We start from the raw sequence: 24,600 nt of genomic DNA on the forward strand, positions 1-24,600 counted from the left end.
GCTAAATAACAGTCCAACTGCACAGTGCTTCAGAGTTCACAAAGTGCTCTGGGCACATCCTCACACAGTACAGACATGACATGCTAACGTGACAGATGGGGACTCTGAAACCTAGATGGGAAAGCCTCTGGCCTAAGGCTGAATAGCCACAGTGTGGCCAGGCTGGGGGACTCGGCCTCTGGGCTCAGGTGATCCTCCCACCTCAGCTGACAGGCATACCCCACCACGGCCGGCTAATTTTTAAATTTTTTGTAGGGATGAGGTCTCACTATATTGCCCAGGCTGGTCTTGAACTCCTGAGCTCAAGTGATCCTCCCGTCTCAGCCTCCCAAAGCGCTGGGATTACAGGTGTGAGCCACTACACCCAGCCCAGCCCCCTTTAATGCCACACTCTGTTTCCGCTGCCCAGCAGCTCCAAGTCCCAGCCCGCCACGGGCATCTGGGGTTGATAGTGTGGGGGGCTCTGCCACTGGGTAACTCAGCCCTCCCGCCCCAGTACCCGTGGCAGCCTCCAGAGGGAGTGAGCTCCCCATCCCGGGAGGCGTGGGCACCAAGGCCGAACTACCAAACCACCCCTTCCCAACACAGGCTTAGACACGGCCCCCACGGCACAGGCACAGAGACAGAACAGCCACCTGGCAGGGGCTTTTGACTCACAGGCATCTCCTCCAAAGAGAAAAGGCCCCATCACATTTGAGGCAGATCAAACCTCAAACCCTCAGTGTACTTCTGGATGATACCGAGAATGCTCACTACTCTCTTCGCATGTTGCTGACAGAGAAACGAGGGCCCAGAATGTGCAGCCCTCAGGTGAGCGCCTAGAAACCCACTCAGGGACGCAAGGGTAAGTGCCTCCCTCAAGGCCCCAGTCCAGCTTAGTACGTACTTGGTGACATCTGGGGCTGAAGTTGGACGCACGGTCTTTCTCAGAGCCTCGATCCAGTTCCGCCGGATGCCTGAGGTCATGGCCGACAAGGTATAGACAGCATCCTTGGTCTACAAGGCCACCGCACGGGTAGGTTGCCACATGGCCAGCCGCATGACTCCCTCCCCACTACGGACCCTAGGGAGGGTGGCCCTTCCTTCCCAGGATGCATCTAACCTCTTGAGTCTGGGGTGGGCAGGGGGTACAAAACCTCCCTTCCATTGGCCTGAGAAGATCCCTGCTGGCTCCAGCGTCTCCCCCAAATATGCTAAGTGCTGGCATCACAGCTCTGGCTCTGAAGACAGAGCCTCTGGGTAAATGAGTGAAGGGATCCAGTCTCCATGGTAAGCCATGTTCAACACCAAAATCTCCCCCAGGGGCCTCCAGCCACGCTGCCCACCACCAGCCCCCAAGCTGCACGCAGCCTCACATGGATCTGGAAGCCATAGTTGCGCTGCACCGCGTACTCAGTGACATCTGTGCAGGAACGCAGGTCGATCTCACCATCCAGCTCATCTGCCTGGAGCAAGAGGGCCCACTATGGTCTGCGTGGGCCCTGGTGTGACCCACCCCAGGCCCTTCCGGGGGTTCATCAGTACACCATGGCCTCACCTCCTCAGCAGTGGAGTCTCTGTAATATTTGAGACTTGAATCTGTCAGCACAAACCAATGTTTCTTCCACTGCGAAGTAGAGGTGGTGGTGAGCGAGGGGGAGGGAGGCTGCAAGGAGGATGGAATGAAAGAGCCAGTGTGTGTGATTGTACAGGTGTCCTATGTGGCTGCCAAGCTGACTATTCTGCACACAGGAGGGGCGGGGAGGCAGAACATGCCAATTTGAGACCTGGCCCCTCCATTTCCTCTCTGAGCCTCAGGGGTAGCATCTGTGAAATGGGTTGGCTTCCCCTCCGTAACCACACCCTCCCTTTCCTTCTTGGAGCTCCTTTTAAGATTGCCAAGGCTCCTCAGGCACCCCGGACCCAGTGCAGACAGGGAGGGGTGATGATCTATGTAAGCAAGTCAGGGACTCAGTGGGGCCAGGACGTCACGTCTTTTTCCATATTCCCCCAGATCATCACCATGGTCAGGTACAATGGTCCCCCGGGAAGCAGGACTGGACGGAGCCCTGGAGTAGGAGTGAGTGCCAGGCACGATCTGCTGCCTTGTTTTTTTTTTTTTTTTTTTTTTTTTGAGACGGAGGATTTTTGCTCTTGTTGCCCAGGCTGGAGTGCAATGGTGCGATCTCCACTCACTGCAACCTCCCCATCCTGAGTTCAAGTGATTCTCCTGTCTTAGCCTCCCGAGTAGCTGGGATTACAGGCGCCCGCCATCATGCCCGGCTAATTTCTTGTATTTTTAGTAGAGACGGGGTTTCATCATGTCAGCCAGGCTGGTCTCGAACTCCTGGCCTCAGGTGATCCACCTGCCTTGGCCTCCCAAGGTGCTGGGATTACAGGCGTGAGCCACCGCGCCTGGCCGCATGGTCTACTTCTTGATCTGTAGGCTAGCTACCCACATCCGCAGCGCGTGAGAGCACTAACCTGTAAGTTTAGGATTTGTGATTGGGTGCCTTCCTGCAGTGCCTGTCTCTGCTCCAGCTGGGGTTAGATTGGCAGGACACATAGGAAAGGGGTGGGGGCACCAGAACAGCCCGATATTATGCCAAGCCCAGCCCACCTCTGGGCTTCTGGTCACTCCACTAGAATGCCAGTCGCAGCCCGCCCATTGCCAGGGTCAGTACATGTCACCCAGTCCCCAGCCCTCCTGGGGTTCCCTCACATTACCAAGCCCTGTCTGTGCTGTTGGTTGTTTCAAGTACTTAGTTTTCTCTCCTCAAGAAGATGGTAAGTTTTCAAGGGGCATGCAACGATGATACCTTCTGTTTCTTTCCACATTGCCTCCCTGAGAAAAAGAGTCTTGTACCCAAGAGTTCCCTTTTTCGCTGTGTGCCTTTAGGCAAGCGTCTCCACTTCTCTGAGTTTCAGTCTTCTGAACTGTAAAGTAGGGCTACTAAGAAGTCCGCAGAGCCGGGCGCAGTGGCTCACGCCTATAATCTCAGCACTTTGGGAGGCTGCAGAGGGTGGATCATCTGAGGTCAGGAGTTTGAGACCAGCCTGACCAACATGGAGAAACTGTCTCTACTAAAAATACAAAAAAAAAAAAAAATTAGCTGGGCGTGGTGGCGCATGCCCGTAATCCCAGCTACTCGGGAGGCTGAGGCAGGAGAATCGATTGAACCTGGGAGGCGGAGGTCGCAGTGAGCTGAGATTGTGCCACTGCACTCCAGCCTGGGCAACAAGAGTAAAACTCTGCCTCAAAAAAAAAAAAAAAAACAAAAAGAAGTCCCTACACCTTCTGGTGAGGTGAGCGGTGCCTAACCCTCTCTTGTGTGTATGGCTGTCATGGCCCTTGGCATAGGGATGGACACCAGGTCGTTGGGTTTGTTCCGGGAGGCCAGGCCTCTTAGAAGCATTTTGCTCTCACTAAGTAAACGGAGTTGCTGCTGCAGACCTCAATTGCCTCTCTGTAAAGTAGGACAGGGGCTCTATGCCAAGAGGTTTCTTTAGCTCTTCCAGGCCTAGCCTATGACTGTCTGAGATGGAAGCTGGGTGGAGCTCCATGGGCCTCAGGTGCGCTGAGTTCTGAGCCTGGGTCTGCCCCAGGTGCTCCTAGGCCTGGAAGAGACCAACACCCTCATGGGCCTGTCTCCTGTCTGTGCACCAAGGGGTTGGGCTGGCTGAACTCCCAGGGCCCTTCCAGTTCGGACATTCCAGAACCCTGTGATAGAGGATGAGTAATGGCCAGCTCTGGGTGGGGCCTGTAATCCCTCTGCCCTCCAGGGACCCTGGGTGGGGAGGCCAGGAAGGGGTCACTGGCGGGGTGCCGGGCTTTGTGTGAGCCTAGAGAGCAGCCGCCAGGGACGGCGGGCAGGCAGCGGGTAGGGAAGGCTGTGGGCTGGAGGGAATAAAACATGTGGGCCGGAAACACAATGAAATCCCCTCTGGCTCAAAGCCCTCTCTGGCATGCAGGCTGCACGCAGACCAGAGCAGCAGGCGCATGCAGGGCAGGGGTGGGGAGACGCTCCTGCCCAGGCAGTGTGGGCAGGGAGCCAACCTGGCAGCCGAAAGAACAGAGCTGGGGAAACGGCCACTGTCCCTGCTGGTTCCAAGGACACATATGCCAGAGGAAGGGAAGGGTCTTTAGCTGAGCCCACAGTGCCAGGAGCTGTGTGGCACCTGTACGTGCTTGATCTCTCTGACCTTGTTATCCACTCTGGAAAGAATTGCCATTACCCATTATGCCCATGTCACAGATGTGGCCACCGAGGCCTAGAGAAGGCTTTGACTCAACCAGTGGGGCTCCAGGTGGGTGAAACCCTAGCACCTGCGCCCTGAGCCCCACCCCCTCAGGCCAGGGTTTAGGAATCTGTGTCTCGGGCCAGACAGCTTCTACGAGCCCTTCCACTCAAGACCCTCGACTCCCAGCCAGGCTCCTACTGAGGTGGCAGGGCCAAGGGACTCTTGATGAGATCAAGGGATAGGGCACTGGGTGTGAGGGGCTAGATGGCCCCTTGCTGCGACCCCTTTTACACACCGCAGACTGCTTCAGGAAGCAGAAGCCTGATGGGCAGCCTCAGCCCCTCCCAGCCCCACCCCCAGGGTTCTCACACCAGCCCCAGCTCCTGGGCTGCCCAGGGGCCCAGCAGCAGCACAAGCCAGCTTCCTCCCCTCCCGCCTCAGTCCTCCTACCTCTCCAGGCTCGTCCAAGATCGACATCCATCCCTTCTTGAAGTTGAGCAGATCGGGCTGTGGGGAGATGAGGAGGGAGGTGAGTCGGGTCCAGCAGGAAGCCAATGTGGGCTGGTGAGGGGGGCGTGCTGCACCCACCCTGTCCCCAAGTCCTGTGGGACCGAGCTCCTGGGAAGCCAGCCAAGAGGGCTAAGGCCCTAGGTAACCCCCAAGTCCAAGCAGGCCTCCCAGCCACTGAGGCAGCCCTGGCGCCTTTCCTGATAGTGGCACTCGGAGAGCCGAGAAGTTGGGCTGGGTGGCTGACACACAAACCCAGATGTCCCAGGGGCCTCTCTCCAGCCAACCCCTCACCCAAGAGTGGGAGAGAGGGGCTGGGAGGACTCTGCCTGTATAGAGACCCCCTGAGAGCTCAGAGGGCAGTCCAGACCAGCAGCACTGCGCAAACTGTCCAGTTCCTCCCTCTGACGAGGACCAAGTGCCCCACGGACCCTCCCATGGGCCTGCCAGTCCTGCCCTTTCCTCGGCTCCAGGAGACTATGGGAGGTGGAGCCAGTCGCAGGCTGGGGTCAGAAACCCTCTGGTCCCCGCCTAGATCTCTTTGGGAAGGGTCAGTCCTGGCAAGCCCTACCTTCCGGGTGCCGCCCAGGGGGGCACAGCCCCCGGGTCTGAGGGCTACCAGCTGCAGCATGTCCCATGGAGACCTGTGCCAGGCACCCCCACCCAGGCCTAGATAAAGAAGTTGCTCATCCCGGCATTTTTCTGACCATGCTCATCTAGTGGGTGCCAACCACCAGACCCTCCCTTCCTGCTAGGGAGACCTCTCTCATCTAAGTGCCGGTCCCTCTGCAGTCTCCGCTCCTGCCACCGGTGGGGAGGAGGTGGCCACCTGTTGCCATGGCTCTGAGCCTACTTATCAGCCCCTACATCGAGGCCTCACCAGGCCAAGGTGTCTGGTTGCGTGCAGAGAGCAGGTGGCATGGCTCAGTGGGGTGGGCGGTGACAGTGGCAGCTGGAAACCACAGCCACCTTGCCTGGCCACCTCTCCCGACCCACCCTCCACCCACGGAGCCCCTTCTCAGGTATAGGAAGTGGACCAAGGGGGGCTTGGGGCAGCTGAAGATCCAGAAACCCCCATAGCCACATTTGGGGGACCCAGTAGGTTGGCATCCCAGTCCCTCCCTGCATACCTGTCTAAGGGAGAGACACAGGCTCTGCTCAGGGCCGAGAACCCCTGGGGCTGCGTTTGTCCCACTGCTCTGTATTCTGCCCACCCCGTCTTCCACCTGAGACGGAGGCTGCCCAGGGTGATCCTAAGCTAAGAATGAAGATTGGTGACCACACCTGGCTTCACTTCCCCTCAGTCTGGGACCCTCCTGTGGCCCCAGGGCCTTGCAGGGGGCTTGACCACAGCAAGGCTCAGGAAAAACTTGCTGAGGAAATATCTACCCCCTGGTCTAAATTTCTGTGCTTTTTGGGCCATCTCCCCAACCCCCACCTAGCCCAGAGGAGCCAGGCTTCCTGCGCCCACAGAGCTGGCACCACTGGGCAGTCCCAGGCGGAAGTCCCTGGGCCAGGGCTGGGAGATCGGGGCAGGAATGACAGGCTGTCAGGCTGGAACCTCTAGAGCCGCCTGGGAATTAAAGTCGCTGTGACCTTCCTAAGTCACATCCCCTCTCTGAGTCCTGGCTGCCTGATGTGGCAAATGAAGGGGCGGTCCTCCCCTCCCGCAGCTTCCGACAGGACTGAACGTGTCTGTACAAGGAGAAGCCTGGTGATCCTCCAGAGCCCAGCACAGACACATCACATACCATGTCAGGCACGCCATGACACAGTGACCTTGGGGATAGAAGGTCACCAATTTGAGTTTTGTTTTGTTGAGACAGGGCCCTGCTCTGCTGCCCAGACTGGAGTGTGGTGGTGTGATCACTGCTCACTGCTGACTCAACCTCCCGGGCTCAAGCGATCCTTCCACCTCAGCTTCCAAGTAGCTGGGACGACATAGGCACTCCACCATGCTCAGCTAATTTTTTTTTTTGTAGAGATGGGGTCTCCCTATGTTTCCCAGGTTGGTCTCAAACTCCTGAGCTCAAGTGATCCGCCCACCTCGGCCTCCAAAAATGCTGGGATTACAGGTGTGAGCCAATGTGCCCGGCCAACCAGTGTGAGTTTTTAAACTGGCAGGGAAGCCTGTCCCCAGGGTCAAAAGGTCCGATCATCTAAATCTCCCACGATGCCCCTTCATACAGGGCTCTTTAGGCCCAGCTACCTCTTCTTCACCTGCTAGAAGCTCAGTTTCTCCTTCCACCTTTCGGGAGTACTGGCAGGTTCTCACAGCCCCGCCTCCTACCTGGCCAGGGACACAGCCCCTCTACGCACCCTCGGGCTGGCGGGACTCACTCAAAAAGGCTTGGTAACCCAGGCTTGCTTAACAGTTCCAGGGACGGCTCCAGGTGGCTTTATTTATTTATTTATTTTTGAGACAGAGTCTCTGCTGCCCAGGCTGGAGTGCAATGGCGCCATCTCGGCTTACTGCAACCTCCACCTCCCAGGTTCAAGCGTTTCTCCTGCCTCAGCCTCCCAAATACCTGAGATTACAAGCGCCCGCCACCATGTCCAGCAAATTTTTGTATTTTTAGTAGAGACGCGATTTCACCATGCTGGCCAGGCTGGTCTCGAACTCCTGACCTCAAGGGATCCATCCACCTCAGCCTCCCAAAACGCTGGGATTACAGGCACACATAAACCACTACACTCGGTCTCCAGGTGGCTGTAGAACAAAGTCCAGCTGCCTCAGGATGGCAGGGAAGCCTCATCACACTCTTCCAGCCTGGCCTCCCCTTGCTGAGGGGCCCGTGTTTATATCACTGCATATTCCTTGCTGATCACAACACACCAGGACTCCAGGCCCTTCATATGTGCCATGTCCTTGGCCTGAAATACTAGGTTTCCTCCTCCTCTGGTGACCAGGCAAGCCCCTACTCAGGCCTTAAGACTCAGCTTAATGGCCACCTCTGAGGTCCCTTCACAGTTCATGCCACTCACCGCACCAGCCGCCCCTGTCCTGCCCTCCCACGGCCCCTCTCAGAGGCCTCTGTTGCATCCGTGACTATTTTGAGGCCCTTTACTTATACTTCACAGGCTAGACTAGATGCAACTCACAGTCAGGGGCACACACTGTTTACCTGCCAGGACCCAGCACAGATGGGGGCTCAGGGAGTGTCTGCAGAAATTTTTTTTTTTTTTAAAGCATCAGGCACTGTTCTAGGCCAGGAAATTAGCTGTGACCAAGAGCTGTGGCCCCTGCCCTGGTGGACTGTAGGAAAGAGACAGTAAACAAGGGACCAAATATAATTTGATGCCCAGCAGGCGAGCGGGAAGGCTGCTCCAGGAGCAAAGCTGCACCCAGGCAAAGGCAAAAGGGGTAGAAGAGAATCCCGACTCCCTGAAGTCCTGGAGCCTCACACACTCACACACTTGTGCCACTTGTTCTATATGGATCCCTGATTCAGGGCACGGGGGCCAGGGGAGGAGGGTGTGAGGCGGGTACAGGAGGAGCACCAGCTGAGAGCAGGCTGAGGTCTGCATGGCAGACAGCATGAACTCAATGAACACTATTAATGGTGATCATAGCCTCCTCTGCTCTAAAACCTTTCATGGCTCCCTATTACCTCTGACCAAGCCCTAGCAGTGAGGCCCTCCTCCCCAGACCCCTTCCCTATGCTCTTGCTGCTTCTCAAACACGACCACCCGCTTCTGTCCACACTGCTGTCTCCTCGCTAGTCCATCTCCGCCTGACAAGGCCCTATAATCACAGGAGGACACCTCCCCCGGGAAGGCTCCTGCCACCAGCAGGGATGTGCTGTACCTCTTCCAAGCACCCTACACGCTGCTTCTGGCAGCCTTACCCTTGCTCAGCACGTGCTATCCCCAGGACAGGCAACTGTGAAAGAAAGCGGGAACGCACCTGGATACAAATTCTGGCTCAGCCTGGGACTCACTGAGTTACCTGGGGCATGACACTTCACCTCGCCACATCTTGGTTTCCTCATCTGTTTGATTACGATGTTACTACCAACCTTCAAGGATCAAATCTGGTAACGTGAAAGCACCCGGCTGAGGGCTGGGCAGGCACCCGGTGGGCAAGGCAACCGCTCTCCTCCTGGCCCCAGGACACTGACTCAGCTCCTCCCCCCACATCCCTTCTGCTCCTGACAGGGAAGGGGAGGCTGCTGACGACAGGAAGGGCCAGCAGGGAGGTGGCAGGATGTCCAGGAGGAGGCCGAGGAAGTCCAGGCAAGGCGGTCTGGCCATCACACTCACAGGGCAGGGGCTAGGCGTGCCACGCCCCCCAGCAGCCCAGCCCACTCCTCCGCAGGGTCTCCACTCCCCTGAAAGAGGACTACTGGCGCCTGTGCACACACACACCCTGCTTATCCTCCCCCAGGAGGGCCACTGGGCTGTCAGAGCCTCCCTGAAGCACTAGCCAGAAACCAAAAGCAGCCCCACCCCTCCCTTCCCGAACATCACGGTCAGTGGGCCAGAAAGACCAGGAAAGGAGCTACTCCTTCCCTTATACTTGGGGTGACCTCGGGCAACTCACCAGCGCCCTCCCCAAGCCTCAGTTTACCCGGCTGTGAAGTGGGGAGTCCAGCGAACCCAGCTGTGAGGCTCAATATTCTAACTATGGCACAGGTAATTGATGGGGCTTGGGTACAGCTCACCCCCATGAGAAAGGCAAACCCCTGCCATCGTGCCCCCTACCCAGACTCGCAGGCTTGTCCCAAGGCCCCACGACCGCTGCAAAGTGCAAGCCCAGGAGGACGTGGTATCCCGCTACTTCAGAGGTCCGGGGACTGGCTCCCGGACTGTGGGTGGGGCAGTCCGGCCACTTCTCGCCCACCCGACCTCGGGCCAGCGGCCACACAGAGGGCCAGCCTGCCCAGGCCCGGGTCAGCGCGACCCATCCGCGCCCAGGAGCGCCCCTCCCCAGCCCAGGCGCACCTCCGCTCCTCCCTGGGGCCCCTGGCCGCCTTGGGGAATCGGGTCTTCGCCTAGGGGGCTGGAGGGGAGGTGGGAAAGGGTCGCCCCGAATCCACCCGTGACTGGTGCCGCAAGTGTGAGGAGGGGGCGCCCGGGATAGGTCGTTCCGTCCCCTCGGGGTCGCCTGGGCTCCCGGGGGCGAGTGGGCGAGGGAAGGCGAGGATGAGCCTGCGGGAAGGGTGAGGCCGGTCTGGCCGAAAGCGCTTCGGAGGTGGCCTCGTCTTCCGGCCCAGCCCTCCTCTCGCCTTCGGGAAATGAGGAGGGGGCTGCCCCGGAGGGGAGAGGCTGGGCTCTGCCTCGGGTCGTCGCCCTCCTCCTGGCCTGGGGCGCAGGCGGCCGACGGGGACACTCACCGTCATGGCGGCGCCCCAGGGCGGCGGGAGCAGGAGGCAGGAAGGTGGACGCGGCTCTCGCGCCGGGCTCCGCGGCGCGGGGACGCCGCCGCCGCCGCCGCCGCCCCTCTCGGCCGCCCGCCGCCGCGCCTCCGGCCCTTCCCTTCCCCGACTCTGCCCCGGCCCCTTCCATCCGCCCATAAAACTTTTTTTTTTTTTTTTCAAACTTCCTGGGAGGACCAGAGCGGGCCAATGGGTGGCGGGGAAGCCGAGACAAACAGCGGCGGGGGCCGCGGCGGGCCAATGGGAGCGCGGGACGGGTCGGGGGCGGGACCTGCCGCGACGGGACGGGCGCGCTAGGGCGGCGGGACGGTGGGGCTGGCGGATGGGGCCGCAGGGAGGGGAGGGCGGTGGCGGCCGGGGGGCGGGCGGGCCCGGGCCGCGGGCGCGCTGGGAGGAAGGAAGGGCCCAGGGTGCAGGTGACTCCGGCAATGGCGCGGGGGCGGAGGATGCGGGCGGCCGGGCGTGGCACGACTCGCCCAGGCTGTGCTTCCCGACCCGGCCCCGGAGCTATGGGTCCGCTAGGGCTCGGCGCCCTGATTTGGCGGGGAGCGGGGCAGAGCACCCAGTACTAACGACTCAGCGGGTCCCACTCGCCAGGGAGGTCTCATTTTGCTAATGAGAAAACAGAGGCTCAGAGGGGTGAGCCGATTTGCCCGAGGTCACACAGGAGGAGGCGGAATTCCTAGCTAGTAAGCTGGACACAAAATGAATTATTGGATGGCAGGGTCTTTCCCAAATGCCCACTCCTCACAAATGGGTCTTTTTTGGTTTGGGGTTTTTCAGGTGTGGGCGTGCACCCGTTGCTCAGGTTCCCAGAACCCTGGGCCGTTTGTTAGATGCTCTTTTCCTGCAGGTGAGGAGGGACGGTAGTGGAATTGGTTGCTAAATGCAGTAGGAAGTTCGTGTGGCACAGGGATTCCAACCTAGTGTTACCTTAAGCAAGGTACCTCTCGGTGCTCAATTTCACTCTCCGTAAAATGGGGTAATGCTGTTGGTTGCTGGAAGGATTAAGTGTTAATTCAAGTAAGGCACCTAGGACAACCTCTTTATCATTAGCTATCCTTAGGCTAGGAGGCAGGGAAGCTTGGAACAATTGCCATTTCAGTTATTCTACCATCTTGATTTGGGGTTCAAAAATTAATGCTCTTGCCAGGCGCGGTGGTTCATGCCTGTAATCCCAACACTTAGGGAGTCTGCGGTGGGTGGATCATTGAGATCAGGAGTTCAAGAGCAGCCTGGCCAACATGGTGAAACCCCGTCTCTACTAAAAATACAAAAATTAGCCGGGCGTGGTGTCAGGTGCCTGTAATCCAGCTATATGAAAGGCTGAGGCAGGAGAATCGCTTGAATCCAGGAGGCAGAGGTTACAGTGAGCAGAGATCGTGCCACTGCACTCCACCTTGGGAGACAGAGCGGGACTCCCTCTCAAAAAAAAAAAGTATTGCTTTTATAATTACTGTTCCCATTTTGCAGATAAAGAAATGGAGGCCCAGGGAGCTGAAGTTCTTTCCCAGCATTTGCTGCCAGGAGTCTCTCCACCATGAGGAATGAGGCCAAGGTTAAGTCCATCTAACTCTAGAAACTGGCCTTCTGGCACCCCAGGCTGAGTTTTCTCACCCTACCCTTGCACCTCACTCAGGCAGTCAGTCCTTGGGAGAGTGAATGAACACGCAGGAGACCTTACCTACCACCAGGGTCCTGGCCCAGTGCCCTGGGCACCTAACAACACCAGCCTCCTCCAGGCTTTTCTGGCCCCTGCAACTTCCCCTGGCACCCTAAACACAGTGACCAGACCACTTCCCTGCTCAGAGTTCTTCCACACATCACCAATGCTGACAGATAGTGCTACATTCCTGTTCTAGGCAGTCAGGAACTATCACAACCTGGCTCCTGCCTGTCATCCTGGCCTTCCAGATTCACATTTGACAGGCTGGAGAGACACATACTTTGGTCAATTTTGCAAAATACAATAAGTAAATAGAGATACCAACACTGGAGGCCGGGCGCGGTGGCTTAAGCCTGTAATCTCAGCACTTTGGGAGGCCGAGGTGGGTGGATCACCTGAGATCAGGAGTTCGAGACTAGGCTGGCCAACATGGTGAAACCCCGTCTCTGGTAAAAATACAAAAAATTAGCCAGGCGTGGTGGCACATGGCTGTGATCCCAGCTACTTGGGAGGCTGAGGCAGGATAATCGCTGGAACCTGGGAGGCGGAGGTTGTGGTGAGTGAAGATCACGCCACCGCACTCCAGTCTGGACGACGGAGCGAGACTCCATCTCAGGAAAAAAAAAAAAAGATACACAACACTGGACTACTAGGAATTCCCAGGATAAGACAGGTCCTTCTACCGCCTGACTGTTCTCTGCTGTGCCTGGAACACTTCTCTTCCTGTCTTCTATACCCCAGCACGTGCACGCGCACACACACACACACACACACTCACACACACTGATTCTCTTTCTCCCCTTCCCTCTCCCTCCTTCCCCCTCCCAATGCCTGTTGGCCTGGAAAATTTCTTCCTTCAAGTCTCAGGCCAAAGGAAGCCAAAGTGTCCCCAGCAGACTTAGGAACTGCTGGCCCAGTGCTCCCTACATCTGTACAATTCCCCACTAAAGTGGTGACCACACTGTTCTCATCAGTTATATGTCAGTGTCCTCACCTAGCTGTGCTCCAGTGGCCAGGGCTGGAATGTTTTTTGTCTACATCTTGGAAGCCAGCCTAGGGCCTAGGTCCACAGTACATCCTCCATAAGCACGGGTCGAATGAATGAATGCACCGACGAAGGAACCACAACTCATCCTGGCAGGTCAGAGACGGCACAGCCTCAGGGACCCAGGGGTGAGTTATTAAACTGGCAAAGACCAGAGCTACTAAACTTTGAGGTTATCCAGTCTCAAACCGTTACTCTACCGAGAATAATAGGGTAAGGCTCAGAGAAGGGCACACAAGTTAGGGGCCAAGCCAGAACTCGACGCCAGGCTTTGTGGCTCTTGGCCTTGGGCTAATTTCACTGCTTCAGCCCAAGAGAAGTTTAAATCTGCTCTATGTAACTGGGAGGCCCTGCTGGCAGTTCCATCCCTAGCTCTTCATTTCCCTTACTCCCACATGAGAGAACCACTGTAGCTAACCTCACCTTTGTCATCTGTAAAATGGACAGTATGAGTCTAACTGCGCCTAGGAATGTGGATCAAACGCAATTAGGTGGCGCCACGCAGTGAACACAGAGCTGGGCATGTAGTAGGTGCACTATAAGTGCTGGTTAGCATCACCAGCATCGTTACCCCAGAGTGCTTTCCCCGCTTCGCTCCTTCGCTCTACCAAGGACTTACCTGCCCTCTCCTGCCAGATGTGCTGTGTGTTAGTGACCTTTTAGTTAGACAAGGTAATTACTGCCCATGGCTTAAAGGTACCATGCTTGCCTGCTCACCCTCGGTGCCTTAACCGCAAAGAGCAGCGAAAGGAAATTCTGGGCTCGGCTGGGTGACTCACGCCTGTAATCCCAGCACTTCGGGAGGCCGGGGCGGGCGGATCATTTGAAGTCAGGAGTTGGAAACCAGCCTGGCCAACCAACGTGGTGAAACCCCATCTCTACTAAAAATACAAAAATTAGCCAGATGTGGTGGCACACACCTGTAATACCACATACTCGGGAGGCTGAGATGGGAGAATCGCTTGAACCTGGGAGGCGGAGGTTGCAGTGAGCCAAGATGGTGCCACTGCACTCCAGTCTGGGGAATAGAACGAGACTCTATCTTAATTAAAAAAAAAAAAAAAAAAAAGGCCTGGCGTGGTGGCTCACACCAATAATCCTAGCACTTTGGGAGGTCGAGGTGGGCGGATTACCTGAGGTCGGGAGTTCAAGACCAGCCTGGCCAACATGGTGAAACCCCATCTGTACTAAAAATACAAAAAATTAGCCGGGTGTAGTGGCGTGCGCCTATAATTCCAGCTACTCTGGAGGCTGAGGCAGGAGAATCACTTGGACCCGGGAGGCAGAGGTTGCAGTGAGTAGAGATGGTGCCACTGCACTCCAGCCTGGGCAGTAGAGCGAGACTCTGTCTTAATTTAAAAAAAAAAGGAAATTCTGAAGTGGATGGGAAAGTTAGTGTTTCGACAACAGCCCCGCAACCTCCATGCATCCTGATCTCCCTGAGCCGTCTCTGCAGCCCTGTCTCCACAGACTTTTTCCTAATAGACAGATGTGGCAACCGAGGCTCAGTGAGTTTGGCCGCAACCCTTCTCTCATCTGAGAATGAGGAAAATCCGCTCATTTATACCCCAAGTTGTGCGACCTCAGGCAAGTCAGCTCACCTCCCTGGGCCTCAGTCCCTTCATCTGTAAAATGAGCACACTGTCTCTGAGGTGCCCAGCCTAGTGCTGGACTCAGAGCCAACAGCGGTGAGTAAGAGAGTCAGCCTCTCACCGAGAGAAGAGACCCCATGAGCCAGGCTGTGGCTGCTGGAGATGGCCAGGCCCCTTCTGTCATGCTGTGAAGGGGGTGGGAGGGAGCGGGTCTCAGCTCCCTGCCCTTGTGGAAAACCCAGCCAGAGGCTTGAGTGTTTCCAGGCCTCTCTGGGCAGGGGATGGGTTACGTAACACCAGATGTTTGTGAAACTGGCTCAGGCCCAGGTCTAAGACACACTCTGCAATCCCAGAGCCACTTATAAGCCCGCCTTCCCTTCCCCCATACCTGGCTCCTCTCCCTTGGCCCAGGGCTGGTGAGAGGCTGCTGATTGGAAGCTTTCAGCTGTGTAGATTATTCCATCACCCCTCACTCCAAAAGCTGAAAGCAGCCCCCAAGCCTGCCCCGGAAGTGGGAAACCCACTCGATTGCTAAGACCAGGATGAGCTTAAGAGCTCTGCTCCAACCTCTCCTGTCATGCGATGGCCCCAGGTGCCTCCTCCTCAGCCCCCACTCTCTCTCCTTTGCTTAACAATCCCCTCCTCCCTCCCATCCCCGTCTCTATCCACCCTCACCCCTCCGGTCCCCACTGGAGCCAGCCTACCCTTCGCCACCTGAGGACCCCCAGAGACAGCAGGAACGGATTGAACAGCGTGGGCCGGTCCCCGGGCATCCGCCATGAGGTCACCAGTCGGCCCTTGAGCGGGCTCCCAGCCTTGCCCTCTGCTGGCCTCTTGTCTGCCTGTCAAACAGGGTCCAGTGTTGGCCCCAGGTCCCTTTGGCAGGATGGGGGCACCCCTGGCTTCAGCCTCCCCTGCCCATTCTGTGGTGCCCCCCGCCATGGAGCCCCAGGGTTCCCATATTTCTCTCCTCCCAGAACTGCTGAGACAAGAGCTGGTTAACTTGTTCACACTACATCGTGTTTGACTGACAAGGCTCCCAGGGCTCAGCACCTTTGAAGGTGTGCACGTCATCACCCTAAAGTCAAACCACGGGCGCCAACTGGAGGGGGTGCAGACCACAGGTATGTTTCTGCCCACATAGTGTTTTCAGAGTATTTCACATTAGGTTAGAGTTTTCACATATAAATACATATCTCCAGTGTTTCTTGAAATATCGAAAGATGTGGAAACTCTGGGCCCGTCTTCCCCGTGGCAACAGCTATCTGGAACTGAGGAGTCACACAAGTGCCCTCGGTGCCTCCCCTCACCTTCTCACCGTTGTTACCTGCCTGGCCTTCAGGGTGTTAGGTTTGTGACCCCAGCTTAAGCGAAGGGAATGAGTTGTGGACTTCTACAGACACTCCTAGCAGAGCCCCCAAATGCTCCCGCTTTGGAGTCGTCCTTGTTGGGGAAACCAAGGCCCCCGTGAAGCAGAGGCATTTGTCCAAAGTCACACATAGCAGGTTACTGGGAAGGTAGGAGAGAGCCCGGGGTCCTCGCTCTGGAATCTGCAGACTCTTTGGAAGCGGAACTTGAAGCATCAAAGCACAGGTCCAGGAGGGCTTTGGGGGTAGGAGTGCCCCCGACCCTGCTGCCACATTCCCCATCACAGTCCTGAACACAGGCATGCAACTATCTCACTAGACTGAACTCTTTGATGGCGCTCCGACTCAGCTGTGACCAACACCCGGGTATACAGAAGGTGCTCACTAAGTGTGTGTGAATGAATGCATGAATGAGGTGGTTATAAGTTCTGACCAGTCAAGGCTGCCTAGGGGTGGGGGTAGGTTGAGATATTTTCCACGTTGATGGGCCGGGCCTGTTTCATGGAGACTAGAGGGGCACTCCTGCATTGCTGTTTCCGCCTTGTTCACTACTCTGGCTCCAGGATATGAAGAAATAACCCAGAAAGAGGAAGAGCAAAGTTGTCGGAGCCCCTGGGAGGGCTGGCAGCGCCTTTAGCGACCAGCATCCCCTGTCCCCTCCCGTTCCACAGATGGGAAGACTGAACCGCTCGAAGTTACAGCACTGCCGTTCGAAGCCACGCAAGAAATCAGGGCAGGGACGGGGGCAGCATGGGTGTGGGGTGGAGGTGCAGAGAGAGCGCTGGGTGGTTCCTGGGCCCTGGGTTCTAGTCCCAGTCCAGCTAGCCACTGACTGTGTAACCTGCGAAGACTCCCCTGCCTCCATTTCCTCAACTCACAGTGAGGGTTTGGGCAGAATTCCCCCAGCTTTGACTCACGGCAGGGCCCTACTTGGAGGCTCCATGCTGCCCAATGGACGCTCCCTGCCACCCCTGGCTCTTCAGGAGGCAGCAGGGGGAAGAGGAGGACCGGAAAACACAGCCCCAAACAGTCTGTCTCCGCCTCCCCCACCTCCCACTGCCCTACGGCCCTCAACTCTGATCTCACCTCTCTGGAGGCTGAGGGTGACGAGAACAGTCTGTTTGGCAGGTCACGGGGAGGGGCAGGCAGAGCTGTGCTCACCAGCTGCAGCCAGGCCTCAGAGCAGCATCTGTGGGTCCCACCCCCGCACATATCTCTCCCGCCTCCAGGACCCTGGAGACCCTCCAGGCCTGGCTGACTGGGCACATCCTCAGCTCTCTGACTCCTGCTCCTGGAAGCCCTGCTCTTTCAGCCTGGCCTGGCCCTTTCAAACCGGAAGGATCTCTTCCCTCAGAGTCCACTGGGGCCAAACCATCATTTGCCCAGGGAAAGACATTGACCCTTTCAGTCCCAGCAAATGAGAAGCATGGCCTAGGGTTCTGACCCCAGGATCACCCACCTACCCAGGTCCCCAAGCCAGAAGGTGGCTCCTGCAGAGCCCCTCTTCTTAAGGCCCCACCATGCACACAGATGACCCCATGGCAATGCCAACTTTGGTCTGGATGATTCTAGGGCTCTTCTGAGGAAGGAAGCCCATCTCCAACCTGCTTCCCCCTCCCTTCCCCACCGTATGTACCCATGCCCATGACCCAACTACCGAGTCTGCCTGCTTCTGGTCAGTCAGGGGGTCTTGGCCTCTGCTTGGTTCTGACTCCTCAGGCTCCTCTGGTTGGAACTAGAGATTAAAAAAAGAACACAGCTTAGCCCAACTTATTCTCCAGGGTGCATGTATCTGTCCACCTCATCCATCCATTCTATCATCTGTCCATGCAACACCCATCTAACGTCCAGCATCAGTAGATCCATGTATCCATCCAGCCATCCAGTGTCTTATCACATGACTCACCCTCTCATGTATCCATCATCCATTGTCTATCACCCATTCATGTATCTACCCTCCATTGATCCATCACGTATCCATTTACCCAATACCTATATATCCCTCTCTCCATCCATCATCCATCTACCCATATCTCCAACATCTGTCCACCATCTATTATCTGACATTCATCCATCCATGCCACATCTATCCATCCATATTCCACCCAATGTTCATCCATCCATCACCTAAGCAACATCCATCATATATCCACCATCACCATATATTCATCACCCAGCTATCCATCCATCATCACCCATCTGTCATCCATCCAAAAGTGTCTATTATTCATTCAACATGCATCATTGATCCATCACCCATTCACACATTCACCCTCCACTCATCCATTGTCCATCCACTGAGCTGTCCCCTCCTTTATGTCAGGCCCTGGGCCACAGCTAGAGTTACAGAGATAAAGCAGGTAGAGGTCCTGCCTCTGTGGAGCTTATGGGGAAATGACAACCCCATTAGATGGATGTTGTATGGACAAATGGAAGCAAAACTGCCAAGCCCAGAAGGGGACCATTACTAGGAGTGACTGTTCAGGGAAGGGCTTCTCAGGACAGGGAGCCTGACCTAAGACTTCAACAATGAACAGGTGGCTGAACAGGGAAGGGAAGAGCATGTGCAAAGGCAGGGATATGTGCTCACAGGCCCTGCAGCCAGCTCAGCACCAATGAGGCAAATCCGGAGTGGAAGGAAGGAAGGGAAGCCAGCCTTGAGTGCCATGCCAAGGATTTTTTTTTTTTTTTTTTTTTTTTTTTTTTGAGATGGAGTCTCGCTCTGTCACCCAGGCTGGAGTACAGTGGCGCGATCTCGGCTCACTGCAACCTTCACCTCCTGGGTTCACACCATTCTCCTGTCTTAGCCTCCCAAGTAGCTGGGACTACAGGCGCCCGCCACCACACCCAGCTAATTTTTTGTATTTTTAGTAGAGATGGGGTTCCACCGTGTTAGCCAGGCTGGTGTCGATCTCCTGACCTCGTGATTTGCCCGCCTCAGCCTCCCAAAGTGCTGGGATTACAGGTGTGAGCCACGGCACCCAGCCGTGCCAAGCCAAGGATTTTCATAGAGAGGAGCGGCTGGAGCCCCAGCAGGACCTGGTGGTTCCTCATTTTGTCATCTGTGAAATGCCTTTCAGCACATGGTGCTCCCATCCCTTCCCAGCCACCATCTCCCAGCCTCCTGAGAACCCTGAGCTTCACCATGAAACTGAAGAATCTTTCTAACTTCCTTCTTGACCTGGCCGGCGTGCAGCACCCCGCATGCCCCGGGACACAGCACCGTGTCCTCCTTGAGCTGTCTGTGTGCCTTCCCAACAAGCCTGACAGCAACCTGAGGGCAGGACGAGCTGACTTATCCCTACTTCTCTGATGTCCATGCACTGAGTTGATCAGAGGGTCAACTCATCAAAGCCACAGGGAAATACAGGGGAGAGGATTCTCCAGTCCTCCCATGGGCTCAGGAGCTTTGTGACGTGGTGGTTAAAAGCACAAACTTAGGCCGGGCATGGTGGCTCACACCTGTAATCCCAGCACTTTGGGAGGCCAAGGTGGACAGATCACCTGAAGTCAGGAGTTCAAGACCAGCCTGACCAACATGGAGAAACCCCATCTCTACTAAAAACACAAAATTAGCCGGGCATGGTGGCACATGCCTGTAATCCCAGCTACTCAGGAGGCTGAGGCAGGAGAATAGCTTGAACCCAGGGGGCGGACGTTGCAGTGAGCTGAGATTGTGCGATTGCACTGCAGCCTGGGCAACAAGAGCGAAACTCCGTCTCAAAAAATAAATAAATAAAAATAAAAGCACAAACTTTAGAGTGGATGCTTTGATCTCATTTCTCACAACCTATGCATGTGTGACCCCCAGCAAATGCCTAAGGAGTCTGAGCCTCAGTTTCCCCATCTGTCAAGTGGCAGCTGCCTCCTATCCACTTGAGGCACATATGGCAAGGCCCTGGGCCCAGCACGGGGTGCACCCTGATTCCTGGAAGCCCTGCTCATCCTGGGGGAGGTGGCGTCGGACTTTGCATCTAGGAGATGAGGAGGCTTTGGAGAAACAAGCAGGAACCGCCACGGCACCCCAGCGCTGCCCGTCAGAGAAGTAGTTGGTCCATCTTACAGAGGGAGAGAGGTTGGTGTTCAAAACCACATGCCGTCCTCCCGATGAGCTATCGCCAGTGTGCAGGATTCTGGCCTCCAGGAGCCTCCCTGCCCACCATCTTCAGATGAAGAATGTTCTGGGCTTCAAGGCAGCACCAAAGTATCAGTGAAGCAGGGGAAGGGTGAACACCTACTGTGTGCCCGGCGCTGGGCCAACTTTGCACACGACCCTCATTTAAGCAGCCTGTCTTGGCAGCTAGCTGAACCCAGTGAGCATTGATGCACTGTCTTCTCTGTGTCTGAGAGGAGCTGTAGGGGCCAGAGAGGGTAAGCGAGGCTGTCCTGGACTCAGGAACCCGAGTACCACCAGGGGAAGGGGCATGACCACACTAGCTACAGTCCCAGGTGGGGTCAGGTGTGTGCCACCAGACACAACATAAACCAGGTATGGTGGAGCCAGGAGGGGAGCAGGCCCTGGCCAGAGCATCTTGCTTGAGGCCTCAGTGTGGTTTGCACTGAGCAGACCTGGGTTTCGCCCATGCCCCACCAGCAAGTGGCTTTACCCTGCACATGTTTCCTTATCTGTAAATAAATAGCGTATTTCTCACCTGGTTGCTAAGGAGACTAAATGGGAAAAGCACACGTCAAACATTCAGATCAGGGCTTGGCCCATAAACGCTTAAAACTGTGTTGCTCATCATCATTGTTGGGCCAGTTTGGTGATCAGGATGGGTTGTGGTTAGCAGGGAGGCTGAGGTCTGAGCCTGGAGGGGGATGCAGGAGCTTAGGCTACTCAAAGGGGAGGCTTTTCCAAGGAGACTTGGCTGGGTGGGGCTGACTTTCTGGCTACCCTTGGGAGGGTGGAAACCTCCTTACCTGCAGCTCTGGCAAGCTGGGGCCCTCCGCAGCGCTCCTGCTCCCCAGGGGGCCCATCTGCTCCAGGCCTGCCAGAGTTGCGGTCGCTGGTCCTCTTGTCACTTTGATCTTTGGCCACTGGGTGGAGGTGCAGGCAGGTCTGGGCAGCTGGACCGGGCTCTGGGACTGCAGTGTAGGGCTGTGTCCATTGAATGGGGTGGCCTCGGCCCAGCCTTCTGGCTGGCTGTGTAACCCCTGCTCAGGGACATCCTTTGTGCCTGGGGGACCCAGCTCTGGCCCTAAAGCCCTGGCCGGGTCATCCCTGTGTCCAGCTGGGTCCTTGCGGGGCAGCCTGGCCTGCAGGAGCTCCAAGAGGCCCTCCCAGTCCAGGCTGGGGAGACGGGCCCAGGCCCCCTCTCCTGGTACCCTGAGAAGGCCAAGCAGATCCCTCCAGTCAAGCTCGGGTCGCCTCTCAGAGCCATGCGGGTATGGACACGCTCCCTCTGCCCCCCAGCCCACAGCAGTGGGTGTCCCAGGGTGCCAAGATTGTGAGGACTCTGCGGGGCCTCCCCAGTTCTCAGGGGGGCTCGTGAGTGGGCTTCTCTTCCCTAGTTCTCTGGGGAGCTCATGAGTGGGCTTCTCCTCCCAGGCCTCTGGCTGCCCCCAGCTCTCCCTGTACTCCCTGGGAGTGCCCCCCGATGTTCCCTCCGGGGCTTTGGCTGCCCCCAGGCTGGGCTCTCCACATCCCCACCAGCCCCCAGGGCCCAGGCCTCCCTCCTGGCTCCTCTCCAGGTGTCTATGAAGGCCCTGGGACCCTGGCGGTTCCTCCTGACTCTGCCACGCCCCCAGAGGCTGTTTTGGGCCTGCTTGGCCACTCTCCAGAGGTCTCTGTGTCCACAGCTCCCTCTCAGGGGTCCTGGCTGATGTGCTGGGGGGTGGCGGGGACCCCTGGAGCCGCCGGTCTCCCTCAGGTCTCTTCTCAGGACTCCGAGGATGAGGGGGCTCTGCTTGGCTCCGCCGAGTCAGTTCTGCCTGTTTGGCAGGGAGCTTGGTCACCTGGGAATGAGGTGAGGGGGTGGGTGAGCCTCTCTCTCTGGGGACCTGGCAGCTGGCTCTGCCTTTCTTAGGCCCCCAGAGAATCAAGGCTGTGTCCACACAGCAGCCTGGATCAAAGCAGGCCAAAAAGCACACAGGGTCCCTGCCCCACTCCTCGGGGGTCAGCTCCTCCCTTTCACCTGCTTTCCTCAGTTCCAGAAAAAGATCTGCAAAGACCTGCTCACCCCTCTCAAAGATATTGATTCCAACTTGGGCTATCAGGTGCCAGAAACTCCACCACCAATACCCCATTCCATTGAGGTGGGCCTAGCCCTCTGGGTTTGGTTAAAGATACAAATCACCCTGAAAGAGAGGGCCCTTAGAGCCAGATTCTTGCTTCAAGGCTTTCCCTGAAATCTGCTCAAGACAGCAGTATCGGCCAGGCACAGTGGCTCACGCCTGTAATCCCAGCACCCTGGGAGGCCAAGGTGGGCGGATCACTTGAGGTCAGGAGTGACCAGCCTGGCCAACGTGGTGAAACCCTGTCTCTATTAAAAGTACGAAAATTAGCTGGGTGTGGTGGCACGCGCCTGTAATCCCAGCTATTTGGGAGGCTGAGGTAGGAGAATCTCTTGAACCTGAGAGGCGGAGGTTGCAGTGAGCCAATATTGCCCCACTGCACTCCAGCCTGGGAAACAGAGCAAGACTCCATCTCAAAAAAAAAAAAAAAAAAAGACAGCAGACTTAGTAAAGGAAGGGGATAGATAGCATGGGACAGGGGCTATCTTCAAAGGATTAATGTGGGGTCTTGCGCATTTTGCCAAGAACTGCTGGCCCTTGGGGAGAGGGGAGAGCTGGATCCCTATGATTGGACTCCAACCCTTTCATAGAGGACCTTCCTGTCCAAGCCACCTGCCTGGCTTCTAGCGGGAGGGAAGAGGCAGTGGCCGCCCCTTGGGGTGCGGGGCCCCAGACAGCTGGCAGTGCTCACCTGCCTGCTGGGGGCAGGGCTGGACTGTCTTCGGAGAAGTTGGCTCTGGCCTTGGCTGGGCTGCTGTGACCGTCCCTCGTCCTGGGCCTGGAAGGCCCCCGCTGCCTCGGACTTCCTATGAGCAAATGCAGCCACTCCTCTGAGGGACTGTCCCACTCCCAGCACCCCAGCCCCTCTGCTCCCACCTCCAACAGGAGGAGATGTGGGACAGCCAGGGACCCACTGCAAGCTGGTTGAAGGGCCCTAAGTGAGGATGACTCTCAGGGCCTCAGTTTCCCCTTCTGAAAAATGGGGATGGCTAACACTGCTCTATTCTGCCTCATGAGGCTCTTGTGAACATGATGAGAAAAGTGGGGAGTAGAGGCGGTTGGGTGGGGAGGGGGATCTGGCCCTGGCCCTGGCCCTCTCCTGTCTCATCCAGTACTTCCTATGACTAACCACCACCCCACCAGCAGCCCACCAGCCACCCCCAGACAAAGGTTAGATTGGTCTTTGCGGGAATTAAGATTTATTGAGCACCTACTGTGTACCAGGCACTGGGCACACAGAATCATAATGACAAAGCATTTATTGAGCGCTTCTTATGTTCCGGGGTGAAGCACTTACATCATGATCACAGCCCACGAGGTGGGATGACACAGCCAGACTGCTGTGTGCCCCCGTGTTCCATTCTTTCTGCCTTTTCCTGTCCATATTGTAAATTTTGGATTTCTTTTCCTTTTTCCCTCCAATCACTGTTAACCAACAGAATCCCAGCGCTTAGCCTTGAAAACTCCAGGCCATCCTAGCTGTTGGCAAAAGAGCTCTGAGCAAGATCAGAAGAAACATTCTCCCTGACAACTCCAGAGAGGCCAACATGAACTGTCCAAGCAAATGTCTTTTTTTTTTTTTTTTTTTTTTTTTTTTTTTTTTGAGATGGAGTCTCGCTCTGTCACCCAGGCTGGAGTGCAGTGGCGCAATCTCAGCTCACTGTAACTTCCGTCTCCCGGGTTCAAGTGATTCTCTGCCTTAACCTCCCAAGTAGCTGGGATTACAGGCATGAGCCACCACGCCTGGCCCTGGGCAAATGTCATTTCTAAGACACTGGGCTTCAGGCGTTATTGACACATCTGATGAAGATCATCTCTAACTTGTGTAAAAAGTCTAGTTCCAGTTAGTTGTCTCCCTTACTAGCTGGGAGGCATGGCTGTTAATGTTTAACGTAGTATCTCTATTGATAGGTAGAAACAGCAAACAGAACCTGGGCATATCTCTCCCTTCCTCTACCTAAGGGGTCACAACAAAAGACCCAACCGCTCCATGAATGTTTATTTTGGTTGGGTCTCAGTTAGCAAATGGAGCCGTGTCTTTGGTGGATGAATTGAACCAGGAAGAGAAGCCTGAAAAAGGCCACCCTGTGGTGGACCCAGAGTGAGGCAGCAAAAAGGGAAGTATGAGGAAACTCTGCTCAGGCCTCCGTAGGCCCTGCCGTCTGTGGTGGGCCTGTGCCTGAGGAACCATGCTGGAACGACACCTTCAAAAGTATGGGATTGGGCAGGGCGCAGTGGGTCACGCCTGTAATCCCAGAACTTTGGGAGGCTGAGGCAGGCGGATGGCTTGAGCTCAGGAGTTCAAGACCAGCCTGGACAACACAGTGAAACCCAGTCTCTAAAAATACAAAAATTAGCCCAGGTGTGGTGGTTCATGCCTCTAATCCCAGCACTTTGGGAGGCTGAGGTTGGTGGATCACTTGAGGTCAGGAGTTCAAGACTAGCCTGGTCAACATAGTAAAACCCAATCTCTACTAAAAATGTAAAACTTAGCCAGGCGTGGTGGCATGTGCCTGTAATCCCAGCTACTCAGGAGGCTGAGGCAGGAGGATCGCTTGACCCCAGGAGGTGGAGGTTGCAGTGAACCGAG

At 56.5% G+C, this 24,600-nt stretch overlaps 1 protein-coding gene across 21 annotated transcripts in view; it reads right to left on the reverse strand.

The window, feature by feature from the left end:
- Positions 1 to 24,600, reverse strand: part of TRIOBP (TRIO and F-actin binding protein) — a 78,585-nt gene that overhangs the window by 19,488 nt on the left and 34,497 nt on the right. For 9 of the 21 annotated variants that reach the window (XM_063623047.1, XM_063623053.1, XM_063623046.1 and 6 more), the window contains 8 exons: positions 22,702 to 22,816; positions 20,697 to 21,731; positions 17,434 to 17,511; positions 15,114 to 15,251; positions 4,672 to 4,728; positions 1,538 to 1,645; positions 1,356 to 1,463; positions 887 to 996 (listed from right to left, as the gene is read on the reverse strand). In XM_063623047.1, the coding sequence (XP_063479117.1) occupies positions 887 to 996; positions 1,356 to 1,463; positions 1,538 to 1,645; positions 4,672 to 4,728; positions 15,114 to 15,251; positions 17,434 to 17,511; positions 20,697 to 21,731; positions 22,702 to 22,816 (1,749 nt within the window). Of the gene's footprint in view, positions 1 to 886; positions 997 to 1,355; positions 1,464 to 1,537; positions 1,646 to 4,671; positions 4,729 to 10,064; positions 10,249 to 15,113; positions 15,252 to 17,433; positions 17,512 to 20,696; positions 21,732 to 22,701; positions 22,817 to 24,600 lie in introns of those variants that run through there. The other 12 variants (XM_055251754.2, XM_055251759.2, XM_055251756.2 and 9 more) reach the window with 11 other exon arrangements.

The sequence above is a fragment of the Symphalangus syndactylus genome, chromosome 18 (genome assembly GCF_028878055.3).
Source record: "Symphalangus syndactylus isolate Jambi chromosome 18, NHGRI_mSymSyn1-v2.1_pri, whole genome shotgun sequence".
Lineage (NCBI taxonomy): Eukaryota > Metazoa > Chordata > Mammalia > Primates > Hylobatidae > Symphalangus > Symphalangus syndactylus.